The 10830-nt window shown below is 50.1% G+C and overlaps 1 protein-coding gene across 1 annotated transcript in view; it reads left to right on the forward strand.

Annotated features, from left to right (window-relative positions):
- The first annotated feature begins 1180 nt into the window (after positions 1–1180).
- The window catches only part of Trpv2 (transient receptor potential cation channel, subfamily V, member 2), a 22547-nt gene continuing 12897 nt past the window's right edge, over positions 1181–10830 (forward strand). Inside the window, exons 1-5 of the mRNA XM_013031949.1 lie at positions 1181–1425; positions 3057–3245; positions 5509–5642; positions 7223–7513; positions 8765–9063. Coding sequence (XP_012887403.1) covers positions 1184–1425; positions 3057–3245; positions 5509–5642; positions 7223–7513; positions 8765–9063 — 1155 coding nt within the window. The 5' untranslated portion in view covers positions 1181–1183. The remainder of the gene's footprint in view (positions 1426–3056; positions 3246–5508; positions 5643–7222; positions 7514–8764; positions 9064–10830) is intronic.

Consider the following 10830-nt stretch of genomic DNA (forward strand, 5'->3'; position numbering starts at 1 on the left):
TCCTGAGTAGCTAGGATTACAGGTGTGAGCCACTGAAGCCGGGCTGTGTTTGTTTTTAACAGGTCCGTTTAGTCACAAAAAAAGAGGAATGGAGGGGCTGGGAAGGTAGCTCAGTGGTAGAGTGCTTGCCCTGCATGAGGCCCTGGGTTCAATTCTTCAGCACTATATAAGCAGAAAAAGCGGAGTGGCGCTGTGGCTCAAGTGGTAGAGCGCTAGCCTTGAGCTGAAGAGCTGAGGGACAGAGCCCAGGCTGAGTTCAGGCCCCAGGACCAACAACAACAAAAAAAAGGGGTGGGGGTGGGGAATGGAGTATGAGAATAGAAGGACCAGAGCCAGGTCAGAAGGACCAGAGCCAGGTCAGAAGACCAGTCTGAAGATGACTGCAATGTCTCAGGGAAGAGAAGATAGCTTGGACCAAACAGACATTGTAGTGATAAGACTGGGATAAAGGGTGGGAATGAGAGAGAGGAATCCCAGTAATGATGGCTCTGTTTCCAAACCTCAAGGCTGCACCCAGACCTGGGCCATGCACTACCAGTCAGCTGTCCATGTTGGCCTCTCTGTCTCCACCTCCTGGCTGGTGCTGGGAGTGCCGGAGCCTGCCAGGGTCCTTGGGATCCGGAGTGGGGGTAGGGGTGGGGGCCTCGGGGAAGGTAATCCTGACTGGGTGGTGGGTTACACACGCGGCTGGCACACTGTTGGGTGAGCCTCTCCTCTCTCCGAGGCTTTGCATACCACGTTTCCCCCTGCTGGAGTGAAACATGAAAGAGACCGGGTTGCCATCAGAGAAGAAGGCACCGCAGTGGCTGGCATGAGGTTGTGTCAGGGAAGTGTTGCATTTTATTCCAAGTGCCAGGGGGTGGGTTGAAAAGCCCAGGAGTTGAGATGGTCTTGGCTGCTGGAAGATACACGGGGTGGTGTGTGTGGGGGAAAGGGGCAAGGGTGGATGGCAGTGTAGAAGAACCCATCAACCCCCCGCCTCATGCCAGTGCCCACCAGAGGCCAGACACCCAAAGATTGTCTCTGATGATCTCCCCCTACCCCGCCCCCACCTGGGGCCTCAGTGGCTAGGTAGTGGGGAGGGGGGTGGGGCGACAGATCTCGGGGGGGGGGGGGGGGTGGGCGGGGCAAGACTCCCCGAGAGCAGGGTGTGGCCCGAGGATCTGTCTGGGGTGGTCAGGCGATGCTGATAGGGCAGAATCCAACCTCCATTGGCCAGGCGATCCTGACAGGGCCGAATTCAACCTCTATTGCTCCAGCTGGAAGCTGGGGAGGCTCGTGGGGTTGTCTGTGTTCGCCCCTCCCAGCTGCATTTCCTCTCACAGACCCCGCCTGCCTCCGGGGCAGAGAGAGAGAGGAGCGAGGCTCCTGGATCCCAGCGGAGCACAGCCGGCCGCCACCACGCCCTGGCCTCAGCAGACGAAGGTAAATGGATGGACAATGGGACGACCGGAGGGGCCGCCTCTCCCCTTCCCCCTTCGCCCCCCCCCCAACCCAACAAGCCTGACAGCGTAAGATCCGGGACCAGAAGCCCGAGTGGGCTCCCTGCTTCTCCAGCCAAGAGCTAACGTCTGCGTGGCCTTTGGGTCTACGGACCTGCAGACCCCTTGGCTGGACTGCTAGGGTGGTGGTGCTGGGGTCCTGGGAGGTGGGAGGGGGGGTGGTAAGAGTTGGGGAGACAGCTGTTGCTGCTGGGGCTTAGTAGGGGTGGAGCCAGGGGTGGCCAGGGAGGCAAAAGGGGTCAGGATTTGCTTGGGAACCGAAGGTTTGGAGAAAAAAGAAGGGCGCCCAGGTCCTAGTGAGGACAGAGAGGTGGTGGTGGATCGTGCCTTTGAGTTGAGGTAGCCAGACAGGTCTCTTGGTTTCGGGGAGCCTGGAGCTGTTTGGTTAGTGGGCCTGTAGGCAGTCCAACCTCTACTTCCCATGGCTGCCTGCTCTCCTCTGTCCCCTCCCTCCTGTCTTGCTGTCTCCTGACCCTGCTCTATTTTTCCTTCTACCCACTGGGTTACAAAGGCTCCCCCACCCTGGCTGGTGCTCCACCCCTTGCCTTGTGATGGAGGCTGTGGTTCTCATTTTTCCGTTTAGGGTAAGATGGTGCTTGTCAGCTGACCTCCCTGAGCCTAGTCCCAGGCCTGACTTGGAGAGGCGCAGAGCAAGGGGTTTCTTCCTGATGCTGAAGGCCCTGCACAGGTGGCATTTGATGCCTTCAGACATGAGTCAGATTGAAACTATAGTGGGGCTATGAAAGAAGCTGAAAACTGAAGGGGAATGTGTTGATTTAGAACAAGAGGGTTTTAGACCATGCTCTGCCAGTAAGTCATTTCTCCTTTCTGAGCCTCTGTTATCCTGGCAGCAAAATAAGGGGTTTGAGGCTGGAGGTGTGGCTCAAGTGGTAGAGTGCCTGACTAGCAAACAAGGACCTGAGTTCAAATCCAAGTACTGAAAAAAAAAAAAAGGAGGAGGAGGAGGAGGAGGAGGAGGAGAAGGTGATGGAGAAGAAGGAGTTGTCGAAGAAGTTGAGCTTGGATAAGCCAGTGGTTTTCAACAGTTTTCCCAGAGATCTCACAGGAGTTGAGTGACACGCCCCATGCTGGCAACTGGGCTTTTATCTTTTATGAATGGTGGCCACTGAGCAAGATACTGTGATAAGTTATGCTGTGAGCACAAATATTTGTTGCCTCCAGAACAGGGACTAGGGGCTTCTCAGATATCAGGAAGTCCCACCGAGAAAGTGGGAGGTAATCAGGACTCTCCTATGGAACAATGTCAGAGGCAGCCCTTTAGTTCCCTATCCTCTACCCCTTTCCTCTCACCCACATGGCCATACTTAACCACAGGCTTCCTCTTCTTCTCCACTCCACTGCCCTCCCTCCTGGCTCACTCCCCTTCCTGTAGGGTTGAGCACCTACACAGTGGCTGTACTTACTCTCAGCTTCTAAACATCTATTGCAGGTTCCAGCCAGGCCTGCCTGACCTAGGGCTGAAAGGAAGAGGGACCCCTGGTTTCTCCATTAGCACAGAGGGATTGACTGTAGTCATCAGTGTCCTCCTCCTAGGATGACTTCACCATCCAGCCCTCCAGCTTTCAGACTGGAGACATCGGATGGAGATCAAGAAGATGGCACTGAGGCGGTCAAAGGAAAGCCTGGGCCGCCCCCAATGGAGTCGCCATTCCAGGGTGAAGACCGCAACTTCTCCCCTCAGATCAAAGTGAATCTCAATTACCGAAAGGGACTAAAAGCCAGGTAATGCATCAGATAGGGGTGAGGCAGGAAAGCAGCTCAGCTCACACAACGCACCTTTGAGTCATAATCAGTGGCCAGTCCAGCACCTGTGTCCCTTGGCTACAGCCTGGAGCTGATGGGGAACCTGATAGGCTGACCTCTGCTCTGTTCTCTGGGCTTGCTTCTCCCAGAAACTTCCTCATACTTGGTATTCTCCCCTCTGAGGTCATGTTTACTCAATCCAGTTCCAAGGATTCCATTCCTCCTTCAAATTTTCGTTGTCCATGCTCTGATCTCCATCCCATCATGGTCCCTGTGTTAGTTCATTCCAGAGAGAGAGAGAGTCAAGGACATCAGGAAATGTTCTGAGTGCTCCTCAGTTATGTTCCAAGGCTAAAGCTGTCACCCAGGCAACTTGGACCCTGGGGGTAGGGGACAATTGGATTCCACTGTCATCCGAGTCATCTGAGCTTTGATTTTCCTGTGGTCTTTCTATTAATTCAAACTGTGAACCTGGCTTTTAGTCTTTCTGTGGGACTGAGGAGACTGGCCTCCCTCTTATATGGAGTGGGAGAATCCTCATGGGCCAAGCAAGACTGACAGGGGAGCAGATCGTGCCTGTGATCTGGCCTCCAGCCCCAGCCGCCAAGACTAGAGTCCCCTGTGTTATTTGGGCTGGCAGACCCTAGCCAAATTCAGCCCCAGCCCAGGAGAGGAACTGTGGAGGCTTCTGGAAGCAGTGTAGCCAACTGATAGAGACAAAATAGGCTCCATGATATGCTTTAGACTTCAGTCTGGTCCCTTGGTGGCTTCTCTACTCTGGATCATGACACTGTCCTGATGGCTTGTCCAAATGGCCACATTTTTTTTTTCTTCTAGCTAGAAAGCCCTCAGGACTGCTGAGTCAGCAACAGAGCATACGTGGACATATTGTTAGCTATGTGATCAGCTGACCAGGGCAGAGCAGACACCTAACTTCTGGTGTTGAGAAGGCAGGGAACTAATCACATTGAAACTGTACAGCTTAAAATGTGACTAAGTCCATCTATCACCAGCGCTTACTGTTTTAGCCCACTCCACAGGAGATGTTAGAACCTGAGATTCCCCAAAGCATGAAGGAGACTTGTCCTTTTTGTTTGTTTGTTTTTTGTCATTCCTGGGGCTTGAACTCAGGTCCTGGGCACTGTCCCTGAGCTCTTTTGCCGAAAGCTAGCACTCTACCACTTGAGCCACAGCACCACTTCCGGCTTCTTCTGTGTATGTGGTACTGAGGAATCAAACCCAGGGTTTCATGCATGCTAGACAAGTACTCTACCACTAAGCCACATTCCCAGCCTGACTTGTCCACTTTTGTCCCTTTATATCGCCTGCTCATGGATCCAAGGCCCCAGAGCTGAACTGGCCCCTGGGGATATTGATACAGCCTAGAAGGGGAATGCCCTACCCCCTCTTTCTCCTCCCTCACCAAACACTGCTAGATTCCAAGGAGCTTCAAGGCCCCTTCTGGGGCCTGCAGGAGAAAATTCCCAGAACTCTGGCTTCTCGGTACACTCTGGTCAGTGTCTGATACTTGTCAGCGTCAGAACCACATGGTATTTTCACTATCTCTGGGAAACCTCTTGCTGCCAAGCCTCTCTGGAGGTTTGAAGTCAGGATCTGCCATCAGATCACCCCCCTGAGAACCCTATATGTGCTAGAACAGAGCCTGTGGTCTAACGAGTCTTTTGAGAGATGAAGCATCAGGGCTCCTGGGAAAATGCTAAGCACTGAATGCTTAAAATTATCTGTGATGGGCTGGGAAGGTAGAAGGTGGCTCAGAGGTAGAGTGCTTGCTTTGCATGCATGAGGCCGTGGGTTCGATTCCTCAGCACCACATAAGCAGAAAAAGCCAGAAGTGGTGCTGTGTCTCAAGTGGTAGGCTGCTAGCCTTGAGCTGAAGAGCTGAGGGACAGCACCCAGGCCCAGAGTTCAAGCTCCACAACCGGCAAAACAAAACAAAACAAAAAAAAGAAAAAGAAAAAAATTATCTTTGACAGCTAGAGTCATGGGAACACAATCAACTAATGTTCCAACAGATCCCTCCCTTGTCTTCATCTGGAGTTCTGAGAACTTGAGGTCTCTGTGGCCTGCCTTGGAGGAGAGAGGCCATCAGAGAATGCCCATGTAAACAGAGGGGCATACATTGCATACTGGATACACTGAAAGGGTTCCCTGGGATGGGACTTTCTTCTGGAGGAGGCTGTGGCCCTCTTCTACCATGAACCATGAACCACATTTCCCACAGACAGCAGGACCCCAATCGCTTTGACCGTGATCGGCTTTTCAGCATAGTTTCCCGAGGTGCCTCTGAGGATCTGGCTGGACTACTTGAATACCTACGCCGGACCAGCAAGTATCTCACTGACTCGGAATATACAGGTAGACCCTTCCTTGGGCAGTCCTTTGTGCTCTAGCATCCTGCATGTTGAGAAAAGGGCAGGGCTCTCCAAGCTGAGTAGCTGGGGGCCTTGTGGATGGGGTTGACTGAGGGCTGTTCCTGATGGTTGTGGTTCTGCATCTCATTTCTATCTACCTTAATGGACTCCCAACCTGTTCCTTCTATTCTAGCCCATAGCAGTGGCTGAAGGGATACTCAAAGAACTTAGTCAGGCACTGATGGTTATTCCTAGCTATTCCAGAGACTGAAAATTGAAAGGATAGCAGTTCAAATCCATCCTGGAGCAAAAAAAAAAAAAAAAAAGGCCAATTGAGTCTATTTCCAATTTACCAGCAAAATACTGTACTGGAGGCCTGGGCTCAAGTGGAGAAGTACCAAACTAGTAAAGCAATCTGAGTGGGCGTGAGGCCCTGAATTCAATCTCCAGTACTAGCAAAATAATGAAATAAAAACAACTGAAAGAAATAAAATAGAATCACACACACTTCACCAATCTCAAAGCATCTTTGCCCCAAATGTAAATATCTTTATTGTTTGGGTTCATGAGAAAAGTAACATATATTCACTCTAGAAGATTCAAGTAGTAAGGAAATATGTGATTTCAAAAGTAAAACCACATTTAATACATCTTAAACATTTTATAGCTCATGTCTCAGTCACTTCAGTGCCTGTCCATTGTGTAGATTTAATTTGGTTAATTTACCATTACTTATTGCTGCTTGCATTGGTTTACTAGGGACCCCCTGCTTGCTAGGCTGCTGTTCTACCATTTTATCCACGCCTGCAGTCAGCTGATTATGTTGGAAATGAAGTTTTTCAGGCTTTTCTGCCCAGGCTGGCCTTGAACCATGATCCTTCAGATCTCAGCCTCCTGAGTAGCTAGAATGACAAACATGAGCCACCAGGAATAAAGCTATTTGCAGTTTTTGGTCTCAACTTGCTATGTGCCACGACCCCTGTGTGCTAAGTATTTTGTTTATAATTTTAGCCTCTGGATCCTTACAATAACTTCTCAAAGAGGAAAATGAAGCTTAATAGTGTCCAAGTGACTTGCTGAAGGTGATAGAGTCATTAAGTGGGAGATGTTGCATGTGTGATGAATTATGTCTTAGAAACTCAGTGTTACGTATTATTTTTCTTTTTTTGGTTGGTCATGGGGCTTTAACTCTGGGCCTGGGCACTGTCCCTCAGCTCTTCAGCTCAAGGTGAGCACTCTACCACTTGAACCACAGTACCACTTCCAGTTTTCTGGTTGTTTATTGGAGATAAGAGTTTCACGAACTTTCCTGCCCAGGCTGGCTTTGAACCGTGATCCTCAGATCTCAGCTTCCTAAGTAGCTAGGATTATAGGCGTGATCCACCGGCACTCAGCCCTATTGCTGTTTTAATACCAGCTGTCTGGAGCATTAGCACCCTGCAGTAATGTTGTGTTTCCACAGGTGGATGGAACAGCAATCTTCTTTTATCCTCCCATGGGCTTCTGGACTTGCACACGCTGAAGGCAGCCTAGCTGCTCCAGGTCTGAGCACCAGTTTGGCACCTTCCCCTCTCTTTCCCACAGAGGGCTCCACAGGGAAGACATGCTTGATGAAGGCTATGTTGAACCTTCAGGACGGGGTTAACGCCTGCATCCTGCCACTGCTTCAGATTGACCGGGACTCTGGCAATCCCCAGCCTCTGGTCAATGCCCAGTGTACAGATGAGTACTACCGAGGCCACAGTGCCCTGCACATTGCAATTGAGAAGCGAAGCCTGCAGTGTGTGAAGCTCCTGGTAGAGAATGGGGCTAACGTGCATGCCCGGGCCTGTGGCCATTTCTTCCAGAAACACCAAGGCACTTGCTTCTATTTTGGTGAGTGGGCCTTTCTTACCTACATTGAGGCACACAGAGGGTAAGTTGTTGTCCAAGGTTATATGCTCAGGGATTGGTAGAGCTGGTACTTAAACCCAGGTCTGCCTGATTCTGACATCCTGCTTCTAACCCACTAAGCTGGTTAGAAGCAATTTAAATTTATTTTATTTGATTTATGTATTTATTTTTGTGCTGGTACTAAGGCTTGATCTCAGGACTGGGTGCTGTTCCTTAACTTTTTTGCTCAAGGTTGGTGCTCACCACTTGAGCCACAGCTCCATCTCTAGCTGGTTAATTAGAGAAGAATCTGAGAAACTTTTCTGTCCCAATTTAGCTTTGAACTGTGAGCCTCAGAGTAGGATGATAAGCATGAGCCACCAGTGGCCAGCTTAGGAAATGTTTTATTTCAGGCTGGGAAGGTGGCTCAGTGATAAAGTGCTTGTTGAGGCCCTGGGTTCAATTCCTTAGCACCACATAAACAGAAAAAGCTGGAAGTGGTGCTGTGGCTCAAGTGGTAGAGTGCTAGCCTTGAGTTAAAGAGTTGAGGGACAGTGCCTAGGCCCAGAGTTCAAGCCCCATGACCAACAACAACAATAACAAAAGAAATGTTTTATTTCCTTTGGCTAAGGAGGGTCAGCATACACCCAAGTCCAGACTGGCCTGTGTCAAGACTCAGGGTCAGGGAAGGGGTAGTGGGGTAGGTACAGTAGGTCTTTTGATAGCTGGGGCTATAGCTTAGTAGTAGAGTATACACTCAGCATATAGCAAGATCCTGGGTTTGATCCCTAGCACTGAAAAAAAACAAAGACAAAATCCTCAAAGTAACTCAGGCACAGTCTGTGCTCCTGGGCTCTGGCAAAGAAGAAGAATGAAAGAGACAGGAGAGATGAGGATCTGAGTAGCTGGATGCTGTACTGCACCCTTAAATGGTAATGAGGAGTGACCTGCCTCAAGAATGCTCAGCCTGGGGCTGGGAATGTGGCTTAGTGGTACAGTGCTTGCCTAGCATGCACAAAGCCCTGCTCGATTCCTCAACACCACATAAACAGGAAAAGCTAGAGGTGGCTCAAGTGGTAGAGAGCTAGCCTTAAACAAAAAGAAGCTCAGGGACAGTACTTAAGCCCTGAGTTCAAGCCCCAGAATTGGCAAAAAAGAAAAGAAAAAAGAATGCTTGGGCATCTGTTTGAGGAACAGGAGTAGACAGGAGGAAGCTGCATTCCCCAACACACAGCTACATTCCCCGACTCACAGGTGAGCTGCCTCTCTCTCTGGCTGCCTGCACCAAACAATGGGATGTGGTGACGTACCTCTTGGAGAATCCATATCAGCCAGCTAGCCTGCAGGCAGCTGACTCCCTGGGCAACACAGCCCTGCATGCTCTGGTGATGATCGCAGACAATTCGCCTGAGAACAGTGCCCTGGTGATCCGCATGTACGACGGGCTTCTCCAACTGGGGGCCCGCCTGTGCCCCACGGTGCAGCTTGAGGACATCCACAACCTGCAGGGCCTCACACCCCTAAAGCTGGCTGCCAAGGAGGGCAAAATTGAGGTGAGTGCTATCTATGTCCATTCCCTACAGCTCCAGGCTGAAACTTGGAGGGTTTAGAGCATTGGTCTCTTCTTTTTTCAATGAAACACATTTTTTTTTGTCAGTCATGGGTCTTGAACGCTGGGCCTGAGCACTGTCCCAGAGCTCTTCCGTTCAAGGCTAAAACTCTACCGCTTGATCCACAGCGCCACTTCTGGTTTTCTAGTAGTTAATTAGAGATAAGAGTCTCAGAGACATTCCTGCCTGGGCTGTTCTGAACCATAATCCTGAGATCTCAGACTCCTGACTAGGAGTATAGGCCTAGTGGTCAGCTTGAGTGATATGCCTGAGCTTTTTTTTTTTTTTTGGTCCTGAGGCTTGAAGTCTGAGCCTGGGTGCTGTCCCTGAGCTGAATAAGATTATAGGTATGAGCCACTGAAACCTGGCTCCAGCCTGTTCCCCCCTCCCAGCCCCCACTGGCTATTTTGGAGATGGAGTCTCACAGACTTTACTGTATGAATTGGCTTTGAACTGCTGAGATTCTCTGGATCTCAGCTTCTTGAGCAGCTGAGATTATAGACATGAGTCACCAGTTCCTGGCTATAACTTTTTTTTTTTAAAGAGAGCTAGATTTTATTGACGTGGATGTTTTTGTTTTTTTTTTTTGGTCTGGTCGTGGGGCCTGAACTCTGGGCCTGGGCGCTGTCCTTCAGCAATTCAGCTAAAGGCGAGCGCTCTACCATTTGAACCACAGTGCCACTTCCGGCTTTTTTCTTTTTGCTTATATGGTGCTGAGGAATCGAACCCAGGGCCTCAGGCATGCAAGGCAAGTGCTCTACCACTGAGCCACCTTCCCAGCCCCCCTGTAACTTTAAAGTGGACTTAGCACTTTGTCTAATACAGTATTAGCACATTTTTTCTCTTAAATTTAGTTTTTTATTTTTATTTTTTTTAGGATGTACTGGGAGTAAAGCTCAGTGACTTGTCCTTGCTAGGAAGGTGTTCTACCAGGAGCCACACTTCCAGCCTTTGTGTGTGTGTGTGACTTGGGGTTGAACTCAGGGCCTCATACTAGCTAGGCAGGCACTCTACCACTTGAGCCTCCAGACCCACACTTTTTGCCTTATAGCACTTTTTACATATGTAGCTAGGCATACTTGGGAGGCTAAGGCAGGATAATAGTCCATGAGTACAAGGCCAGCCTGGGTAACATGAGACCCTGTATTAAGAAAAAAACAATAGTTGGGCACCAGTGCTCACGCCTGTAATCCTAGGTATGCAGGGGGCTGAGATCTGAGGATCATGGTTCAAAGCCAGCTGGGGCAGTTAAGTCCATGAGACTCTTATCTCCAATAAACAACCAGAAAACTGGAAGTGGTACAGTGGCTCAAATGGTAGCGTACTCACCTCGAGCTGAAGAGCTGAGGGACAGTACCCAGGCCCAGAATTCAAGCCCCAAGACTGACAAAAAAAAAAAAAAAGGGAGAGGGGCTGGGAAGGTGGCTCAGTGGTAGAGTGCTTGCCTTGCATGCATGAGGCCCTGGGTTCGATTCCTCAGCACCACATAAGCAAAAAAAGAAAAAATCCGGAAGTGGTGCTGAGGCTCAAGTGGTAGAGCACTAGCCTTGAGCTGAAGAGCTAAGGGACAGCGCCCAGGCCCAGAGTTCAGACCCCATGACCAACCAAAAACAAAACAAAACAGGGCTGGGAAGGTGGCTCAGTGGTAGAGTGCTTGCCTTGCATGCCTGAGGCCCTGGGTTCGATTCCTCAGCACCACATAAGCAAAAA

The sequence above is a fragment of the Dipodomys ordii genome, unplaced genomic scaffold, assembly GCF_000151885.1.
Source record: "Dipodomys ordii isolate 6190 unplaced genomic scaffold, Dord_2.0 Scaffold147, whole genome shotgun sequence".
Lineage (NCBI taxonomy): Eukaryota > Metazoa > Chordata > Mammalia > Rodentia > Heteromyidae > Dipodomys > Dipodomys ordii.